This window comes from Urocitellus parryii, chromosome 3 (genome assembly GCF_045843805.1).
Source record: "Urocitellus parryii isolate mUroPar1 chromosome 3, mUroPar1.hap1, whole genome shotgun sequence".
Classification (NCBI taxonomy): domain Eukaryota; kingdom Metazoa; phylum Chordata; class Mammalia; order Rodentia; family Sciuridae; genus Urocitellus; species Urocitellus parryii.
Genome location: NC_135533.1, coordinates 153,582,347 through 153,605,349, shown reverse-complemented (window position 1 = coordinate 153,605,349; position 23,003 = coordinate 153,582,347). Strand labels below are relative to the sequence as shown.

The window sequence follows — 23,003 nt, the reverse complement described above, 5'->3', positions numbered from 1 at the left end:
TTCCCTTTCTGTACTCCTACTCTATCACTTGATAACCTGAAGTAACAGCCCAATTCTGCCCCAAACATGGTCACTATTGACCCCATTATTTCCCTTGAAAAACTCTTGAGAGCCCAATCTAATTTCTAGAAGTAGAACACCACTTAGGTATCCCTCCCTCCAATATTTCCACTGTCTGTGATCTATATACTTAGGGAAAATTGTAAGGCCTAGAAACTGCTGCCTCAATGTCTACTAGTACTCCACTAAGTAGAGAGTGTTTAAGTTAGTATAAATCCTGATTCATGGGTTCAATTTCCAGCACACCCCCCCCCCCCACAATCCTGATTCAGTGTTTGAATCAGGGAAACCTCACCTGTGATGGTGTACATGCCAGAAACTGTCAGCAAGACTAGGGTAGTCTGGTAAATATTCAAGTTCCAAATCATTTTCAAGAACATAGCACCATAGCTGATCTCCAGCTGAAATAAGTACAAGGTCAGCATACTGCACTTTCTTTTCCATCAGAATCAACAACAATTCAAGAAAGAAATGGGTCTTGGAAGCCATATGCAAGAGGTGGTCTCTGACTGGCACCACATTGCATGGATGCTAGATGAGATCTACCGTGAGTTCAGCCTGTAGAGCTGAATTAATTCAATTTGTCCAGTTAACACAACTTAGCCTTTTCCATTCTGAAGACTCAGAGTGGAAACTATGGTTCTGGCACTGGGAAAAAGCCACGGGGATAGCATCTCAGAGATTGGCAAACTTTTCATGTAAAGGGTCACATGGTAAATATTGTAGGCTTTTTGGACCACACACTGTCTCTATTTTTTTATAACCTTTTAAAGCTGTAAAAATTGTTCCTAACTCAAGAGTTGTACAAAGCAGATTATTAGCTGGATTTGTCTACAGTTGAACCCTGGCTTAGTTAACACTGGTTTTTGAAACATCTGCACATCATTTAACTGGATAACCTCTTGATTTGTTATTCTAGCCTCCAAAGCCAGGGATACAATGGGAAAAGATTCATCTATAAATTTGTTCACCAAATGCTTACTGAGTGCCAACCATGTCATCGATACTTAGCAGGTTCAGAAGACACAAGGGTTACCAAAACTTAGTAGCTGTCTTCAAGAAGCCTATGTTGAATGAAGGAGACAGACTACTATATAGCCTTGTTCTCAGTGTGATAAATGCCACTCATTTGATTATTTAAAAAACATTTATCAAGTGCTTTATGTGCTAAACATGTTCTCAGCACAGTTCTCAGTAATGCAGTGAAGAAGCCAAGCAAGGTCCTTGGTCTCAGGAAGCTTGCACTGAAGCAGAGAAGACAGACAATAAACAAATAAATTACTCATAAGGTGATAAACGTTACAAAGAAAATAAAAACAGAGCCATGGAGTAGAGACTGACTAGGAAAATCTGTGAAGGCTTATTGCAAGGAGGTGACATTTGTGAACACTGTAAACAGTATAGAGCAAGTATAAGGGGCTTGATGTGGGAATAAGTTAGCTGTGTTTGAAAATCAATAAGGCAGTAAATGTAGGTTAAGGGGAGTAAATAAGAAAAGTAAGGCCAAAGAGGCAAGCAGGGACTTGAACAGGACAGCCCTTATAGTCTTACTCAAGAGGTTAAGTTTTCTTGCAAGAAGATGGAAACTCCTAGATTTTTTTGAGCACATTACCTAATGACATTAGCTGCATAAGCCCAAGGTTCTTTGACCTGTGACCTGCACTTGAGATTTAAGAAAGATGCCTCTGCCTTTTATTTTTTGCAAAATAGTATTAAACTATTAATAGTAAAATTAAGTACTCTTAGATACTCTACCTTACACAATAGAGATCAACAAGTCATTTATGAAGCTTCAGAGTAAACTACTGGGATAACTAAGCATAATCATGAATCCCGCTTGTTGGTTTTTGGTTTTGTTCTTGTTCTTTTTTTAGGGGGGAGGTATTTTACTGGGCTGGTTTTCATATAACTCACCGAGATCATACTAAAGGTATAGATGAGTAAAAACATAAAGGAGAAGAGGAACTGGATCCGGAAGCCACCAAATCTCTTCCTCAAATATTCTGGCAATGTCACCACCTGTACAAGCCGCAAGATAAGTCACCATTAGATAGTGAGTGTGGAAGAGGCAGATCCATGGGGATGAGCCTTGCTCACAAAGTGCTGTTTGCCCCAGAGATGTTGCCAATGGTGGGAGTGGCCCAGGAGTACAAAATGTGGGATCACTGCCTCTGGCACCAGTCAAGATGGGGCAAATAAGGAGAGGCAATATTGCTGTCTTCAAGAAGTCTTGGAATCCAGCTTCCTGTGCAATCTTTGGAATGCAGAAGGAAATTTAGCTAATTAAATTTTCTAAAGATGACAAATAACTTTTATGGAATGATAATAGAGTAAAAGCAAGTACCTTGTCATGTACTAAAAAGATAGCTAGTACTCAAAGGACATGGAACCTGACTCTACAGCCTGTGTCTAAACTGCCAGTCTAGGTGCTGGTGCCCCAAATGATCCTGTTCTTTTTCTATATTGTCTAAGACACCAGGAATTCAGGGATCATGCCTTCTGTGCTCAGTATGTTCTTGGACCAGAAACTGGGATCATATCCATTTAACAATTATTGATACGCCTACCATGGCTAAATGGATATGGTCCCAGTTTCTGTCCTGACTATCTTTATGTGCTCTTGATCATCTACCAATCAATACATGTCTACTTTAAGTTCCAACTTAAACTCTCCCTGTTTGATGAAGCACCACTCTTGGCAGTGTCAGTCTTTTAAATCTTAGCCATTCTGGTGTGTACTGTATATATATAAATTGTTTTTATATAACAATGTTTTGACATCTTAAAAATATCTTTCTGGCTTGGGGGAGGTTGCCTTTCCAAAAACTAGTCAATTTTTAAAGATAACAAAGGGCTCAGCATGGAGTATGTCTTTGATATATGAATTAACCAATTCAGAGCTGAACTTCCTCTTGCTAGCCTGTGACCCCAGGGAACAATATCCTCTGCTCATTCATCTCAGATCAGGTATTAGGCAACTAGAGATCAACCCTACAACCCCAAAACTATTGAGATTATTTAAGCTAGCCAATCCTAAATTGTTCATTCTGCCCTGCCTTGACTTTCCCATAGAAACACCAATAAAGCCCCAAATCCCTTCACTTCTGTCTTCTGCCTTCTGACCATCCTGTGTCTTTCCCATGTGGTCCTGCATGGCATGCTGTCTCTGACACCCTCCTATGTCTAGGACCTGTGGGTATATTAACCTTCATTTTTCCTGAGCTGCTTCTGTTTCTACACTTGTTGTCAAAGCCAATGACTACCTCATAAAAAGAATCAAAGAATGAATATGCAATAGTATCTTATTTTAATAGCATTTCACTAATGATTAATTATAGTATCTTTTCATATGTTATTTGCCTCTTGTATATTTTCTTTGGTGAAACATTTGTTCAAACCTTATTTTTATTATCAAGTTATAAGAGTTTTTCAACATACATATTTTCTGCATATGAGTGTTTTATTGTAAATAAGTTTTACAAGTATTTCCTGCCAGTCTCTAGCTTGGTTTTTCATTTTCTTAACATCTTTTAAACTAAAAATTTAAATTTTGGATGAAGTCTAATTAACTAATTTCTTTCTTTATGATTTATGCATTTTGGGTCTCCAGAAATCATTACCTACCAAATCACCTTGATTTTTGAGGAATATATTTGATATAAAATCCTTATTTAATATTTTTTTCTTTTTTTTCTAGCATTTTTTAATATGTCTGTCTAATGTTTTCTAGCTTCTGATGTTTCTACTGAGAAGTTGACCATTAAATATGTCATTGTTGCCTTGAATGTAATGTGTCATTTTCCCCTTACTGCTTTCAAGATTTCCTTTTTTTTTTTATCAGTTTTGCTATAGTATACCTAAGTGTGGTTTCCTTTGTGTTTATTCTATTTAGTTTTTACAAAGTTTCTTGGATCTGTAAATGAACATTGCCCTCCTAGCTTTGAAAATTTTCAGTTGTTATGTTTTCAAAAAATGTTTTTCTGGGGTTGTGGCTCAGTGGTAGAGCACTTGCCTAGCATGTGTGAGGCACCAAGTTTGATACTCAGCACCCCATATAAATAAATAAAAAATAAAGATCCATCAACAACTAAAACATTTTTTAAAATGTGTGTTTTTTTTAAGGTCTTTATTTATTTATTTATTTATTTATTTGTCTATGTATTTATTTAGTTAGTTAGTTTTCGGCGGACACAACATCTTTGTTTGTATGTGGTGCTGAGGATCGAACCCGGGCCGCACGCATGCCAGGTGAGCGTGCTACCGCTTGAACCACATCCCCAGCCCCTAAAAAAGTGTTTTTCTGCCTCCTTTGTCTTCTCTTTCTGGGGCTCCAATTACATGCATGCTGGACTATCTGATATTGTAATCACAGGTCTCTGGGATTTTGTTCCACCTTCTTCCTTTTTTCTCTATTCTTATCCTGGGTAATTCTTATTATCTTAAAATTCATTGATTCTCTCTTCTGTCATTTAAAATCTGCTGTTGAGCTCCTCTTGTGAATTTTTAACTTTAGTTACTATGCTTTCCAACTCTAAAATTTCCTCTTGATTCTTTCCTATAGTTTTAGTGTCTCTGTAGAGAGGCCCTATTTGTTCATTCATTAATATCACATTTCCTTTACTTTTTAAAAAATACTTATCATAGCAGATTTGAAGTCTGTCCATTAGATCAATATATGGACCTACTCAGTCAGGTCCTATATATTGTATTTTTTTCTCTTACAATGTGGGTCATTCATCTTCCTACTTCTTTGAATATCTAGTAATTGTTGGTAGGAAACTGGTCATTGTAAATAATATAATGCAGTGCTCTAGAATCCGTATTGTTTTTCTGGGGACTGCTATTTTTATTTTAATAGGTAATTAACTTTCTTAGACTGAAGCTTCCAAACCTTTCATGGTCAGCCCTCCCCAACCCATGTCCACAGCTGATGTTTCTATTTGTTTCTTTTTCACCATCTTCCAGCTACAACTAATTAACTCTGGCCCTCGGGAGGTTTCCTCTGAACCTGTGTAGTATGGAAGTCAGCCAAGGATTTCATCCAAATTTGTTTTCAGATTTGGGGGTTAACTCTTTCTTTGGTTTCCTTGTTTTTAAAGTGTCCCACCTAAATTTCCTAGTGCTTTCCTGTCCTCAGTTCTGTCCTTTGACTCATCAAATCAGTAAGAATTCTGCTTTCCACTGCTTATCCTATATGGTTTGGGAAATGTAGTGTGATAAACTAAAAATCTCACCAGGTGAAGTACTATCTTTTTAAGAAAGAGCGCCTTATGGGTTCTTTCTTTTTACAAATAGGCTTTCTGGAGTCTCATATATGTATGTGTACTTTAGTGATCAGCCAGGAATTTGGAATCTTATTTACAAATCATTCTCCATTTCAAGGATACAAATATATTCTATACTTTCCTATAATGTTTTTATTGCATTTTACATTTAAGTCTTTAATCAACCTAAAATTATTTTGTGTAGAGTAGGGATCCAATTTGTTTTTTTCATGTGGTAATCAGTTGGCCTTCCTTTATTTAGTGATCTGCCTGCAATACCATCAATGTCATAAGTGTCCATATATATGTTTCTGGGCTTTTGCCTCTCTTCCACTTGTGAGTATGTATGTAAGTCAGATTTCTATTACTGTTAAAAAAAAACCTGAGATAAATAAACTTAAGAAGAGGAAAGGCTTATTTTGGCTCAAAATTTTGAATGTTTTAACCCATGACCAATTGACCCCATTGCTTTGGTCCTGTTGTTGTATCACAGCAGGAGAGTTTGGCATAGAAAGTTGCTTATCTCAAGGCCAGATGAGAAAAGAGAAAGAGGAAAGGGCTGGGATCATAATATCTCTTCAAAGGTCTGTCTGTCCCCAGTGATAAGAAGATCTCCCACTAGGCCCCATTTTTAAAGATTCTTTCCAAGAGCACCATGGGCTAGGGATCAACCACTTTACAGGAGCACCAAACATTAAGGGAAAAGTGAGAGAAACTATGTAACACAACTCCTTAACATATGGGCCTTTGGGGGACAACTGTGTAAATCACAGGAGTTTATCTCTGTGTTAATTATTATAGCCTTTTTATACTTTTTTGGAGGGTGCCGAGGATTAAACTCAGGGTACTCAACCACTAAGTCACATCCCTAGTCCTATTTTGTATTTTATTTTGAGACAGGGTCTCACTGAGTTGCTTAGTGCCTCGCCTTTGCTGAGGCTGGCTTTGAATTTATGATCCTCCTGTCTCAGCATCCTGAGCTGCTGGGATTAGAGGTGTGAGCCACCTTGCCCAGCTGAAAACTCTTTGACATTTGGTAGGACAAGTCCATCGTCTTTGATAGCAATATCTTTGCTATTCTTATACTCTCCAACATATATTTAAGAATCAGTTTGTCAAGTTCCTCAAAAAAATCTATTTGGATTTTGTTTGGAATTACATTCCATGCACAGACCAGTTGGCAGAACTGACATTTGAGTCAGCTGAGTCTTCTGACAGTTGAGTCTTCCAATCATTAACATATTTGTTCTCTAAAAACCTAAATTGGTTTTATTTTTTAATAAACTTTAAAATGTTTTCTTATACAAGCCTTAAAGGATAAACTATTCAGTAAGCCAACAATTATTGGTGTTTGTTAACCCAAGGAAGCATATGTCTTGTAGGCATCTTGCGATTAGGGAAGTCAGTACAAGCATCAAAAGACTAAGAAGTTTAAGTTGTCCTCTAAGATGTTTTTAGTACACTTGCAATATTTGTGAGAAAAAATATTTAGAGAATAGAGTAACTAATAGTGGACACTTACCCCAGCCTTAAGGTAAATAGGAATAAATATCCAACCAAGAACAAAGACCATAAGTATAGTCTGAAATCAAGAAGACGAACAATTAAATCAGGGACCCATCTAGGTCAAGCTCTTAAATGAGATGCAAGCTCAGTTACTATTAATTTTGAGCCTGATACTTGGGACTTACAAATAAAGGTCCAAGAATACACCTTTCAGAAAAAAATGACTTAATTTTCAGGCACATGATCTTTGGCTATGTGGCAGACCACTTTCCTAGCATGTACAAGGCCCTGGGTTCGGTCCTCAGCCCTGGGGAAAAAAAAGTCAAAAAAAAAAAAAAACCCACAAAGATTCTTTTAAAAAAATTTACTTTTGGTACTAGGAATTGACCCCAGGGCACTTTACCAATGAGGTATTTCCCTAGCCTTTTTTATTTTTTTTAAAATTTGAGACAGGGTCTCATGAATTGCTGAAGGTCTTTCTATGTTGCTGAGACTGGCCTGAACTTGTGAACCTCTGCCTTAGCCTCCCAAGTAGCTGGGATTATAGGGGTAGATCACACGCCAGGTGTCTGTAGAAGGCTCTTAATTTGGGGAAGTAAACTGAGTTAATTTCCAAGAATGAGGGTGGCTTATATTTTAATAAATTTAAAATATTGTTAAAAATAAAAAAAAACATTAAGGGAAAAGTGAGAGAAACTATGTAAAAATGTCACACAATTGAAATTAAGTAACATATTTGGTTCTGGATTTATTTATAAAGAAGGGATAATGTGAGCTGAGCTGAGTATATGAAGAAAAGTGATGTTTGAAAATTCTGAGAACTTAACAGTGATGAAGAACAGAATTTTTAGGTTTTGACTCTGTAGAAATATTCTTTATTTTTTGTAGAATGTAAGTACAAAGATGAGACTAAAAAATGTGGAGCTTTCTGATTAATAAATGAATTAAAATTCATTTATAAATTGGGTGAAATCAGGAAAAAGAATATTTCCTACAACAAATATATTCCATTAAATAAATAAATAATCCAATATTTTATGTTTTATGGTTGGAACTGGTATTTCTGTGAGATAACTTAGAAGAGTTATAGTAACTACTGAATTCTCAAAGAGCTTGGTTTAACCCATTCTAAATATTATGCAAAGACATATGCATAGATATGCCTATATATACACACATATATGTACATATACATACACACATATAAGTATGTATATGTACATTATATATATGCAGATATATATATTTAAATGTTAATAAGATCTTTTCCCTACCTAATATCCTAACAGTTTTCTGTTCACTATGTTCCTATGGTTGTAGGGTTATAAACATTGTTTCTTTATTTACTAAGAATGAAAACCAACACAATCCTTTTGAAAAATCAAACATGTAGTTCCTTTCCCCCACAACTTCTCAAGAAGTCTTTCATAGTTACCCAAGGTTGCAAGCAAATTTTTAAGTTTGTGAGTTTTATTGGACAACAATAAATGTGGAGATTAGTTTCTGCAAAATATATTACTTACGTTCCATTCAAAGGCCCCAACAGCGATCCCTGAAGATGCTCCTATTCCAGACAGGCCTATAAAATGGCCACTGCCAATATATGTAACAAAAATAGAAGTACCTATCTGAAAATAAAAAGATAAATACATATCAGAACTAGGTAATTAGTTCTCACAAATACAAACTCCCAATGAATTTCACATTTTTTCCAAAAGGGATTATTCCTTGTACAGAATTCCCATTTATGTTTTTTCTATATCTCCCTTAACCATGAGTTAAAAGCCAAGTAAAGAGGGAGAAAATGAGAAAAAGTAGAATAGCCGTACTTATGTTGTCACGTTCTCCACTAATGTAATTAAAGCAGAAGTATTTAGAAGTATGGATTTGTTTGAAATAATTTAAAACTGAAAACAATATAACTTTTTGTGAGACTGGTTAAAATACTAAGGTACATGATTGTGAGGAAGTACAATGTAGCATACAGAAGGAATAAGGTAGTTCTATTAAGTGATAAAATAAGGTAAATAAGCTAGGTGTAGTAACACATGCCTATAATCCCAGCAGCTCAGAAAGCTGAGACAAGAAAATTGCAAGTTCAAAGCCAGCCTCAACAACTTAGTGAAGCCCTAAGCAACTCAGTGAGACCCTGTCTCAAAGTAAAAAAGGCTGCAGATGTGGCTCAGTAGTTGAGTGCCCTTGGGTTCAATCCCTGATACATAAAAAGTAAATTATATATGTATATGGTTTATATTACATTTATTATATTATATGTATATAATTTATATTATAAATTATATGTAAAACATAATTTCTACAATTGTATGTATTTTACATTTGTGCACATATATATTTATGTATGCATGGAAACAAAATGCTTCTGGAGCTAGAATTATGGTTATAGAGATGGAGTGGGGAGAATATTTCAAGTTCCATTCTTGGACTGTAATTTTTGTTTTTTTACAACCAACATCTGTTACTTTTAAAATGAAAAAGTCCTAGAGGCATATAAAAGGAACAAAATACCTCCAAAACCAGTCATAATTTCTGAATGGAGTGGAGGCACTCACTCCATTTAAAACCGTAATTTGACTATAATGTCATTGGCATCAGACACATTTAAAACCAAATTATCAAGAAAAGCTAAAACCAACAAAGGCTTTTAGGTAAATGAAACCAAGATGAAAACAGCATTGGAAATATTAACATAAAGTAGCACACAAGACCAAAAAGGCTTAGAAGTGACCAATAAAAGGCAAGGAAATATAGAAGAGACATGTAACAAGTACTCAAGTAATGATAATTTTACTCTTAAGTATGTTTCTACATTTACCATTATATGAAACATTATATAATGTGTAAATTGCGTAATAATAGAGGGCATAAATAGTGGAACGCCCATATAATGCAATAGTATGCAACTGCATATACATATTATCTCTCTATATATATTTATTTTAATCAATCTTGAAAGTTGTTCTTAGTACATGAGTAAATGAAAAGATGGATTATAAAGTAATTATTCATTATTTCAATAATAATAATAATAATAATTGTTATTTATTTATTTATTTATTGGTATCAGGGATTGAACCCAGGAGTGCTTAACCACTGAGCAACATCTCCAAGTCCTTTTAAAAAATATTTTATTTAGAGACAGGGTCTAGCTGAGTTTCTTAGGGCCCTGCTAAGTTGCTGAGGCTGGCCTTGAACTGTCAATTCTCCTGCCTCAGCCTCCTGAGTTGCTGGGATTACAGGCGTGCACTACCATGCCTGGCTCAATAATTATTAGTAATGTCCACTGCCAACTAAGGACCAGGTACAATGTTGTAGGTGTTAAGCATACAATAGTGAGTAAAATAGAAAAAGTCCTATTCCTGCCTTCATGAAGCTAACACTCTTTTGGGAAAAAGAGAAACAATAAACAATATATTGTAGATTTATTTTATAGCATAGGAAACTGTAATAAGTACTATAGAGAAAAAGAAAGTTGGGAAAGTGGATAAGAATGTTGAATAATAGGGCTTTCAGGGTAAAATGTCCTGAGAAAGGAGCTAAGGAATACCAGAAGAGCTGACAGAGCAAGCTGTGGGGATATCTAGGGAGGGCATCCATGCAGAGGCATTAGCAGATGGAAAGGCACTGAAACAGGATACTGAGAACACTGGCTAGAATTGGGGAAAGTCATCCTAAGAGGGAAGGCCTGAGAGGAGAGGAGGTGTAGATCATCTGTGGCCTGATGTAGGTGTTCATGGCAATTGGGCTTTCATTCTGGGTGATATGGGAGCCCATGGAAGGTTCTAGGAGAAAGGCATCATTGTCCGATTTAAGTTCTGTTAACAGACTCAACTTTAGCTGGTTCTTTGGAGACTATATATAGAGAAGCAGAGGTAGGGAGTCTAGAGAAGAGGCTGTTATAATCAATCAGGTGGGAGATGATGGCAGCTAGGAACTGAAGGTAGAGTGGATGAGAACTGGTTGGATTTCAGATATATGTTTTAGATTGAGTCACAGGATTTCTTGATCTATAAGATGTTGGGTGTGGGAGAAAAATAAGAGCTTATGATGACTCCAAGTTTATGAACCCCAGCAGCTAGAGAGATGGAGTTGTTATTAATGAGATGAAGAAGATGGCAGGAGAGGCAGATTTGCAGAGGAAAATCCAGAGTTCCCTTTGTGATATGTTCAGCATGAGATCCCTGCTGAGCCTTTCAAATAAAGGTGTCAAATAAGCATCTATACATCTCCAGTGTTGAGTTGAAGGGAGAGATGTGGGCTAGGGATAAAAATATATACATAGAGAAGGAAAGGTAGGGAGTCTAGAGAAGAGGCTTTTATAATTAATCAGGTGAGACATGATGGCAGCTAGGAGCTGAAGGTAGAGTGGATGAGAACTGGTCAGTCTTCAGATGAAAAAAAAGCTGGATTCACACTAGGTGGTAGGTATTTAAAGCCAAGAAACTAGATGAAATTGTCAAGTGAGGAGTGTAACTGGAGAGATGAGGGCAAAGACTAAGGATCTGGAGACCCACAGAAGCTCTGAGGGGATCTAAAAATCTTCTCAAAAGGACTAAAAATATGAGGAGATAGGCAAGAACCTGCAAGAGAGTCTGAGCAGAACCTAGTGAAGCTGAAGAAATAAGGAGGAAGAGAGCCTGAGAGCCAGGCCAGATGATAGAGGGTTTCAGATGCCACAGCTAAATGAGGTAAGATGAGAACTGAGAAGTTACCACAATAACAGGTGATGTGGAAGTAACTGTGGACTCTGACAAGAGCTATTGATATCCATTGATTTTTGCTGATTGAACAAAAACAAAAGAAGCAAGAAAAATGGCAAAATTTTTCATGTATCCCAATTTCTTTTACTGAATTTTGTTTACTAACAATAATCCTAATAATAAAAAAGAAATTGATGGGTCAAAATATGTGCAAACATTAGGAGGTTAAAGTGTATCAATAAAACCATTACAAGTGTCACAGTTATACAAGGTAATATAGGCATTAGATTCCTGTTTTTCTGGGAACAAAAAACACCTCTATAAGACCACAGTGTGGTCCTTACCAAAGACTGGGGGCTTTATAGCCTAGGAGGAGATCATGTTGTTAGAATCTTCCATCAAAGAATAAACTAAGTAAGAGGCCCAGTGCAAACAGCTCTTTGCTACATCAATCTCTTCCTAAACTGGGTTTATAAAAAACAAAATTAAAGCATAATGCAGAGAGTTGAAAAGAGCTGTCCCCCAAATCTCCCAGATAACAGAAGCAAGGCCTCTTTGACGTTGCTTGATCCATCAGTTAATAACTGTGCATTCCTGTTTCTTTTGTATAAAGACACATGGAGGTTATCCTGAAAACTCAATTTCTTGCCAGAAGACTGGTTAATATTTGAGAACAAAGAATAAATGACTAAATAAGGGCCTGGTTGTTGCACAATTTTCTAAATGTACCTTATATTCCTATATGGGAAACGTATGTCTATTTTTACATAAATTATGCTTGACATCCTCCTACCTGGGGTGCCCCTAGCCATCCCAGTAGAGATACAGGGCTAAGGAAGGGCAACTGCCTCCACTACTGTGGGGGTTTTTGAGTCATTCCTCTTGGACCAATCACTTTTTATAATCAATAAATTAACATACATACAGAAAAATGTTTCTACTTTCAATCCTACTTCCTTTCATCTAGATGGGAGTAGCACCTATGCTACTCTGCACCTCCCATGCTTAGGTGTATGCTGTTTCCTCTGCATGGAATGCCCTCACACTTTGTTACCTAGAAAACACTCTATCTCCAAATGCTGTTCACACAATCCTACCTCCTTAATCACCCAACAAGCCACATCTATTCCTTGTTCTTCCTGACTTCTTGTTCTGCACTGTAATATATTCTAATTAGTTAAATATGTATTCTACTCTCATTCTTGAGTCTGCTCTTCTATGTGGCAGAGTGGTCTATTTTCTACCTATGTCCTGGAACCTAGAACAATGCCATGTATGCACTGGGCACCTAATAAATGGTTACTAAACTAAAATGAATGGGAATATTCAGGTTAAGAAAATTTAGAGTTAAGGAAACTACTAATTAAATGACATGACTGATTTAGTAATTTCAAAGTATTTTGGGTATAAGACCTCTACATTAAAGTAATAAGCAAGTTAACAAACAGCTCCCTAAATGGATTGCCACATGCAAGGTTTACTCACCGACCACCATGACAGATTTCTGCCAGCCAGGAAGAAGTCTTTTATTGTTGCACGACTACTTGACATTACAGCCTAAAACAAAAATAAAACACCACAATGGATATAAGAAACCAAACTACTCCCAAAACACAGGTCTCTCAAACAGATGACCATCACTCTTCCGCAAATTCATTCTTCCCTTCTTTATTTTTAGAAATAGAATCTGCTATAACCTGCAGTAGAGAAGAGTCATGGCTGCCTAGCTGGAGACTACTGTCTCTTCCAAGTATGAGACTGTAAGGCCATGGTTATTTCTCTACACTCTTGTGAAAAAAGATTGCTTTATCCAACCCCTCCCCAAATAGTTAGCTAGTGCAACAGCTTCTGGTGGAGTCTGGAAGACTACTGGGTATTCAAGAATAGCAAATTTCCTGAACATATGCCTAGCTTCTTCCAGGAGGGAAGTCATACTGTCATTACTATGGTGTTCTTCCAATTTATCAAGTCCTTTCTACTACTCTGATTCTCAGATCTGGTATGGTCAAAAGACAATATAGAGGATTTTCCAGTTATTTCCCTAACTAGCATGAGCTAAGGATGATAGCTGGTTGACAGAAATAGTTTTTCCATAGAAAGAGTGAACTTGCTGCCACCATTCAAGGTATCTGCATTTTAACAGGCATACTATTCATGTCATAAAGCCTTAAACCCAAAAAGTAACTCTCTAAATTCATATACATTAAATCAGTCTTACTTCATCCATTCAGTAAATATTTATAAAGGTCCTAGTATGGCATAGGTAACCCTTCTTGAGAAAGGTGTCAGCTGTAGGTAGGTAGAGGTAGTACATGAGACTTGGAATTTACAAAACATTCTAAGAGGAATGAAATAATTCTTTCTATTAAAAAAGAACAAACAGAAAGTAGAGATTCTGGCAAGAAGGTGGCTTAAGCATATATCATGATTCTTTCTTCCTCCCTACTCTCCTTCTGGAATAATACCACAAATCACAACAGCTAGATTGCGGGCAAGATGCATCCAACACTTCCTAAAAGATCTCTAGACTGAAATTAATAGAAACAAAAGCCTAAAACATGTAATTAATAGAAATTAATAGAAACAAAATTAATAGAAACAAAAGCCCCAAACATGTACACCATCAAGCCACATACTGCACAAGCTGTACATTTCACATCCTGTACAAGCCAAGGCACCAGCAACAAAAACTCACTTCCTAGTTTAATAGGGGGCTTCAGCAGATTTGTACTTTAAAGTACTTGTAAGGAGTCCATTCATGAAAATGTTTATTTCAATTCAGTGGTAAAAGGGTGGCTTATTTAATAACTGGAATAAAATAAATCTTGACTACTCCCACTGCATCATTAAAAAAGGCAAATTCCAGATGATCCAGAGATTTTTATATTTTATAAAAAACTCTACAAATTATTAGAAAAGTTAGAATAATATTTGTACAGTTTTGGAGTTCAGGAATAAATTTTTTTCCAATTTTTGGTATGGGGGGTTGAACCCAGGGGTGCTTAAGCACTGAGCCACATTCCCATCCCTTTTTATCTTTTTATTTTAAGACAGGGTCTCACTGAGTTGCCTAGAGCCTTGCTAAATTGCTGAGGCTGGCTTTGAACTTGTGATCCTCCTGCCTCTGCCTCCTAAGCTGCTGGGATTATAGGTGTGTGCCACTACACTTGGCAGAGATATGATTCTAAGCCAGGCAAAAAATATGGAAGATATAAAAGGAGAGAGAGAGTTGATTTCTTTAAAGAAAACAAAAACTGAAATGACAAAAAGATAACCATTAACAGGTCTGGACCAGTGGTTCTCAAGTAGGGGTGGCTTGCCCTATCCTTCAGGGAAAATTTGGCAACATTTGGAGACATGTTTGATTGTCACAATCAGGTAACGGTCCTGGATTCTTCAAAATATGATAATGTAGGGACCCCCCCACAATGGAATTATCCAGCCCCCAAAGTCAGTAGTGCTGGGGTTGAGAAACATTTGTCTAGACATGATAGTTTAGAAAAAATATCAGTAGTTCAAAGGAAGGATAAATTGATAAAAGCAAAGCCAAACAAGCTCATTCAAAAACATGCAATAAACTGGCTATTCTCAGAAGAGAAAAATCAGAGGACAATAAACTCATTAAAAAAATGCTGAGTCTCCCTTGGAGCTTGAAAAGCATAAATTAATGCTTCAATGAGATACTACTGTTCATGCATCAGATTGGCAAAACAAAAAAAAAATTAAATAAGGCTAGTAAGGGCTTGAGGAAAGAGCATGGTCAAAAACTGCTTGTGAGAAATTAAAATCTCAACTACCTTTGGGGATTTCCATTTAGTAATATCTTTTAAATTTTAAAGTAAACATACTCTTCTGACTCAGTAATTCCATTCTGGGGGTCTGTGCTACATGAGTTAATAAGCAACAATACATTAAACAAATAGACTTGGCACAAATCTAAGGGTCAATTAGTAGAGAAGAGCTGAATAGTATTCGTTTGTATTATTACGCAGTTAATTAAAGCATGAGTTAGATCTATATCTATTGACTTGTAGCACTCTACAAAATACATGAAGTGAAAAACAGCAAGCTTCAGAGTAATTATTCTAACTTTTTCTAATAATTTATAGGGTTTTAAATAAAGTATAAAAATCTTTGGATCATCTGGAATTTGCCTTTTTTAATGATGCAGTGGGAGGAGTCTAGGTTTATTTTATTCCAGTTACTCAGAGTAATGGGTATGACATGATTCCATTTTTTTGTGAAGACAAAAACTAAAACTATACGTGTCTGTATATGTACATATAACTGAAAAAGGGGAGGAAGGATCCATGGTTCCTGGCTACCTCAGAGAGATAGGAATGAACTGGAGAAGAAGAGTAAGATTTTTAAAAATATTTATATTTCACTTCTTACAATGAACATGTAAATATTTTGTAACTAACAACAGAATATTATTTCCAAAAAGAACCAGAGCAAAATTAATAATATAAAGAAGGAAAAGGATCAAAGTATTCTGGATATCTGCATATGTTTTATGGCTCCCAGAAGAAGAGCAGAAATAGCAGGTTTCCTCTGGAAGTGACTAGATGGCTTAGTAGTTCTCTGACCTCCTCCAGAGAATAACCTCTATTTGTGCCAAGAGCAAGCTATGTAGGGGCTTCCTAAGCAATAAGGGAACTGGGATAAGTATTCCCAAAGAGGTGCTTGCTACTCAGAGCCCCTGCCTAGGCCAACTAATAATTATGGCCACTGGAAAAAAAGAAAATAATTTGTTTGAATGATCTGAATAAATACTTCAGGCTTGCCTTTTCCATTTGGAATAAAAGGCCTATGCAGTCATCCTTTGGTGTTCATGAGGGATTGGTTTCAGGAACTCCTGGTGGATACCAAAATCTGAGGATGTTCAAGTTCCTTACATAAAATGGTGAAGCATTTGTATATAACCTACACATTACTCCCATATACTTTAAATCATCTCTAGAAAAATTACTTCTACCTAATACACTGTAAATGCTACATAGTTGTTATACTGTATTGTTGAAGAGATAATGAAAAAAATGTGTATACATTTACAGCACAGATTTTTTAAAAAAACATCAGTTAGGTGAATTTATGGATTCAGAACCCTTGGATGTGAAAGGCCGAATGTATTTTTTCTTCTGGTACAAAGTTCTCCTAATAGGGTGGAGTCTATGTTTTCATTAGTCCATCTGCCCAATAGAGAAATGACTCATTGTAAGCCTTTGAGAATGTCCAATGATTACATTTTCAAAGGCCAGCTTCACTGTAAAGTCCACCTGTGAACTGGTGGAGCACACCAAAATATAGGTTATGTGGGCATTAAAACTTTGGCTGGGAGGAGGCCATCCAGCATGAAACCTCTTGCACTAGTTAACAACTGATGACATCGTCACCTGCTTGCTGAAGCAGGCCAGTCAGAGTCCTTTGATGGTTAATAACTTTCTCAAGGGAAGATACTACGACACTACCCAAAGTTTTCATATACACTTGATATTCTAGTGGAACAAGGACTATGTCTGGTACTTGGTGGTATTGTTAAGGGACATCTTTTTGAGTGCTTATGTGCTAAGCTTTAGTGGACAGAGGGCAGTAAAGGAGATATGACTCTACCCTACTGAGACAACCTTATACTAGAAGAAAAAATATAATCTCCTTACTCAAATTTAAAGGTAATATTCAGAACATTAAGTTACACATGACTTTTGTGTCTTGCTTGCAATGCAGAGTGGTTAAGCTTATGAATCAGGTCAGACAACAGCTTTAAGTTTGAGTCTGAACTCCATTATTCCCTGGTTGTTATTTAACCTTTGGAACCTCAGTTCAAATAATAGTACAGTCCACTTTCTATATCCATTGAGGATTACCAAAATCCACAGATGCTCAAGTCCCTTATACAAAATGGCATATCATTTGCATATAGCCTATAAAATATCCTCTTATGTACTTTAAATCATCTCTAGATTATAATTTAGATATTATGATACCCAAAACAATGTAAATAATTGTTATAACCTATTGTTTAGGGGATAACCAAAAAAAAAAAAAGTCTGTATGTGGGCAGTAGAGATCCACATTTTTCAAATAGTTTTGATACTATTTGTTGAACCGGCAGATAAAAAGACTCCTGGATAGGGAAGGCAAGCTATGTTATTCACAGAATGGCTGTGAAGATTACCACCACCATCATCATCATCATCATCATGCTTATCATAACAAGGAGTACTTATGAAATACCCCTAAGGTTTTAGGTTCCGGGCAGTGGGTACAGGAGCATTTGACCTTTTGATTATTTGGAGGGTGGCGGGCATGTGAGCGGGTGATGATGAAGGATGGCTTTGCTGATAAGGAAGCATGCTTACTCCTGGCAGGAAGGGTAAGCAGAGGGTAAGCAAAGGAAGAGTGGAGAGGTCTCTTCTCAGGGATGCACATAGGCAGGGGCCAAGATGCCCAGTGCTGACACTCTAGGGAGGGGTTAAACCCACCAGGAGTCCCAGGCTCCGCCCTCCCCTGGAGTTAAGTCATACCCACAGGCCGAGGCCCAGCACCAACAGGAGGTAAAAAGTTATTGCCAGTGTGTCTATGGTGTTCTGGGAACCGAGGCTCCAGTTCCAGTTGTGTCCTTTGGAGAGGTCCATAGTGGCGTTTCTGGGCCAGGTAAGGAGAACCGGCTTCCAAGAGGGGGCAACGGCTCGGGCTCCCGTTCTGGCTCTGGTTCGCAGGGCATCCTGGGAAGGGCCACAGGGCAGCCTGGGTATTCCCAGCAGGCCTCCCGCCCACTTCCGGCAGGGCAGCAGAAGACTTCCTGCCTTTGGGTGGGGTTAGGTCCAACTTGTTAGAAGGACAAGCACTTCTGGGCCATTAGGTTAGGCCCAATGCTGCCCCTTTTTCAGCTCTTCAGCCTCAGCCTCAGCTAAAGGTAAGACATGGCAGGAATAGTGTGATGACAGAAGCAGGATGGGTCATGCCATCTTTCCAAGCCATATTAGATCCTGGGGCAATGGGAGAAACTGATAACACGACTCCTGTTGTTATTTACAATTTTGTTTTTTTGTTCATAGTGAGGCTTTTTGAATAATTTTGAGTGATTAAAATATTACATTAATTTTTATCTATCTTGATTACTGAGGTTTTGTTGTTGTTTTGTTCAGACTCTTGAATTTTGAGCCAAGTCAACAGCGTCACTCACGGTGCCCTAGTCACAGCTCTAGTGGGACAAACTGATCACAGAAGGTTCTCATCTTTTTGCAGTTTGCTCTTTTACTGATGATGTGAGTATTTTTTTTAAGTTTTTCATTTATTTATTTATTTATTTAATGCTAACCGTGATGGTGCACACTTGTAATCCCAGTTACTTGGGAGACTGAGGCAGGAGGATGGCAAGTTTGAGACCAGCCTGGACAATTTAGGGAGATCCTGTCACAAAATTAAAAAAGGGAGGAGTGATTGGGAATGTAGTTAAGTGGTATAGTGCTCCTGGGTTCAATCCCCAGTTCTCAAAAAAGTTTGTATTTTAATAAATCTTGGTAAATAATACTAATGACAGTAATTATAGCAAACGCTTATTTAGCCTTTGCTAGATAATTACAGATCTTCTGTGTACTTTACATATATTAACCTATTTTTGCAATAACCAAAATAGCCTAAATCTATGACAGAGGTGCTGAGGCTTATTCTTGTAAGCCAGTCAGAAATGTATGATCTTAAGTCTCCTGAGCAGAATTCTGTGGTCTTACTTTAGTTTGTGCTACTCAATAGAAATAATAATGTGAATCACAGGTATAATTTTTAATTTTCCAGTAACCACATTAAAAAGTAAATAGGTAAAATTAACTTAAATATTTTATTTAAACCAATATACCCAAAATGTACAATCCATGTAAAATATATTACTTTCTACACTGTCTTTAAAATTAGGTGTATAGTTTACTCACAGTAATTTTTCATCAGAATTGTTTGATCTGTGTTTAGATTTAATAAAATTTATAGTTGAAAGGTAGATTACATATCAAGTTATTCTAAACATACTTGAAAGTTTTCTAGTAACTTGAATTAAATGGTTACATTTCGCTTTCCTGTAAGTCAGTGACAAAACTAATTCATCTTTTTAAACAAGTGATTTGACTTTGAGACAAGAACAAAATAGTTCCAAAATTTTATCTGTTCTAGTTAAGTAAATTTGCAAACACTTGCCAATTCAACATTAACATTGAATTCAAAGAGGCATTATATAATTTGAAAAGCTTTTTAAAATTGGTCAATATCATAAAAATCTTCTTCAAAATTTTCTGGTAGTTTTTGCTACCAATTTACATTTCATCCAGGTATAATTAAAATCTTTGAAATATGTTATGAAATGTGTTTGACTTATGTTGGGTGAATGTAAAATTACTGACTTGTATTATGAAAAGTTTCATTTTCAACATTAATTCTTATAGCTGGCTTGCTAGGTCACAAACTTTTCTTTTTCTTATTTAGCTCATTCACAGATAAATATATTACTGCGAAAATATAAGTATGGACTGCATTAAAAAATTCATTGCCACATTTTCTTTATGCATTCATCTGTTGATGGACACCTGGGCTGGTCCATGACTTGGCTCTTGTAAATTGTGCTGCTAAAAATGTTGATGTGCCTATATCACTATAGTATGCTGATTTTAGATCATTTGGATAAACACCAAGGTGTAGGATAGCTGGGTTATATACTGGTTCCACTCCAAGTTTTCTTGAGGAATTCCCTACTGCTTTCCAGAGTGGCTGTATTGGTTTTCAGTTCCACCAAAGTATAAGTGTATCTCTTTCTAATATCCTTGAGGAGGGATGGGAAAGGAGAGGAAATTGACAAAATTATGCTATGTATATATGAATATACCACAGTGAATTTCAGCATCATGTTTATGAAGCGCTAATTTAAAAAACTAAATAAAAAATCCATTTCCTTCTATTTCTTTCACTAGTTTCATAAACTGGTGACGATTCAAAGCACTTACACATATATATTGAATGATCTTAACAACTATATCCATCCATGGCCATGGTGCTTTTCATGGAATCTGTTGTAAAAACTGAGCAGAAATATTTTTAGTATGTTTCACAGAGTAAATAAAGCAATAAGGGAAACATCAATCTCTTGTTTTAAAATCCCATTAAATCCCAATATAGCTGGAGTACTATCTGTCATGATAAAAACTAATTTTTTCATATCTAGGAGAAATTATTCTTTGATGATACAAATAGAACATTGAAAATATCTGTGTCATAAGTTTTATCTTTTAGGTCATGAATTGATAACATTTCTTCATAGATTTGGATGTCCTTTGAAAAAATGCATTTAAAATATTAATGGAACAGTGTTTTATATTGCATGATTCAACTAAAACTAAAGAATGATACTTACAGATTTTCACATTTTGAATCCATTAATTTTTCATTAGAAAGGACTTGTATTCTTTGAGCAATTGTTTTGAAATATACTTGAAAAATGAATTTTCTAAAATATATATTTAAAAACATTTTTCATGATTTTCTAACAAGTTTTCATAACTGAAACAATAACAATTTTCATAATCTTTCCATCTGAAATGTTTTTCTTTTTGGTGCAAGAATCCACACTGTTTTTTTAAACAAACTCAAATTCTGTTAAAAAATCATTATACTTTTTTTGTTGGGTGTTTGTTTCTGATTTATTTAAATATTTCAAATATTTTTTTGAACCATTAAGTGAAAACTTTTGATCAAATTCACCATGTAGTTGTTGAAAATTCCTCAATATTGTTCACTTTATTATTTTTCAATTTTTTAAAAACCCAACAAAACAGCTCTGCCATAGTATGATGCATTATAAGCACGTTCTTTAGATAAATTGACCCTTCTGTTGTTATGAAATGAAACTTTAGTACCTGATAACATTATTTGCTCTAACATCTATTTTTAATGATAAAATAACCACTTCATTTTCTTTGATTAATAGTAGCATGGTATATCTTTTTTTTAATCATTTTACTTTCAGATTATTGGTGTCTTTATATTTAAAGTAAGTTTCTTGTTGCTGGTATGTAGTTTGGTTTTGCTTTTTTAAAAGCAGATAATCTGCCTTTTGATTATATGAGTAATGATATGGTTTGTGTAAGTATACCAATTATATTACTTGTTTTCTGTCTGTCACACATTCTCTTTTCTCTTTTTTTCCTCCTTTTTTTCTCTTGGTGAGGGTGGTGCTGGGTGTTGATTTTGGGGCCTTGTACATCTTAGGCAAATACTCTATGACTGAGCCAAATCCCCAGATCTTCCTTCTTTTGGATTCATTAGCATTGTATGTGTGTGTACATGCATGCTTTCATTTTATCTCCTTTGTGAGGTTATTACCTGTAACTGTTGTGTTTTCTCAGTTTGAAATGTTGCTTTAAGGTTCAGAGTAAATATCTTTACCTTAATCTAGTTTACTTTTACATGATATTATTTCATTTCACACATAAGGACTTTACAATGAAATACTTCCATTTCTTTCCTACTAGCTTTTGTAATATTGTTGTCATGCATTGTATTTTACATTTATTACAAATGGAACAAATTTACATTTGTTAAGAATGTTAAATTTTAATTTATAAATGTTATTATTTTTCTTTTAAATGGTCTAATAATCTTTAAAGAGATTTAAATAACAAGGAAAAGTCTTTCTATTTACTCACATAAGTATCATTTCTGGCATTCTTCATTATTCCTTTGGAATTCTGAGATCATTTTCTTTCTCCTTGGATGCTTCCTTTAATATTTCTTGTAGAACAAGTCTGATGATACAAAATAATAATACATTATTTTGGATTTTGTGTTTCCAAAAATATTTACCTAGCCCTGTTTTTAAAATATATTTATAGGCAAAGAATTCTAGATGAACTTTAAAAAATCTAATATTTTAAAGATGTGCTGGACTGTCGTGGCTTGCATTGTTCCTATGAGAAATCTGCTGCCATCTTCATCTTTGTTTTGTATATAATATAAATTTTTTCTTCTGGTCATTTAAAAAATTTTCTTAAACGAGTTGATTTAAGAAATTTGCTGATTATGATCTGCCTTGGTATAGTTTTCTTTGTGTTTTTATGGTATGGTTTCTTGGACTTCTTAGATTTGTGGTGTATAGCTTTCATCAAATTAAGAAAAATTTCTGACATTTTTTTTCAAATCCTCTCTCTCTTTCTCAGACTATAAACTTCATGTTTATTTGACCACTTGAAGGTATCTAATAGGTGTCACCAATACTTTAATTTATTTTTTCCAATCCTTTAACTTTCTCTTAATTTTGCATAGTTTCTATTGCTAGTGATAGAAGACAGACAGATGTGAGAGGTGGAAACATGAGGTCAAGGGAATGATTCTATAAAATGGGCCCACTGTGCTGACCTCCCACATACTTTCTTTTCCAAGAAGCAATGGATATGTCACATTCCTCAGAAAA

General features: G+C 35.6%; 1 protein-coding gene across 1 annotated transcript in view; it reads right to left on the bottom strand.

Annotated features, from left to right (window-relative positions):
- The window catches only part of LOC113199521 (sodium/glucose cotransporter 1-like), a 68,933-nt gene extending 50,747 nt beyond the window's left edge, over positions 1-18,186 (bottom strand). Inside the window, exons 1-6 of the mRNA XM_077796468.1 lie at positions 18,076-18,186; positions 13,034-13,105; positions 8,354-8,458; positions 6,847-6,906; positions 1,975-2,079; positions 356-461 (exon numbers count right to left, since the gene is read on the bottom strand). Of these exons, the coding sequence (XP_077652594.1) occupies positions 356-461; positions 1,975-2,079; positions 6,847-6,906; positions 8,354-8,458; positions 13,034-13,105; positions 18,076-18,186 (559 nt within the window). The remainder of the gene's footprint in view (positions 1-355; positions 462-1,974; positions 2,080-6,846; positions 6,907-8,353; positions 8,459-13,033; positions 13,106-18,075) is intronic.
- Positions 18,187-23,003: the final 4,817 nt, after the last annotated feature.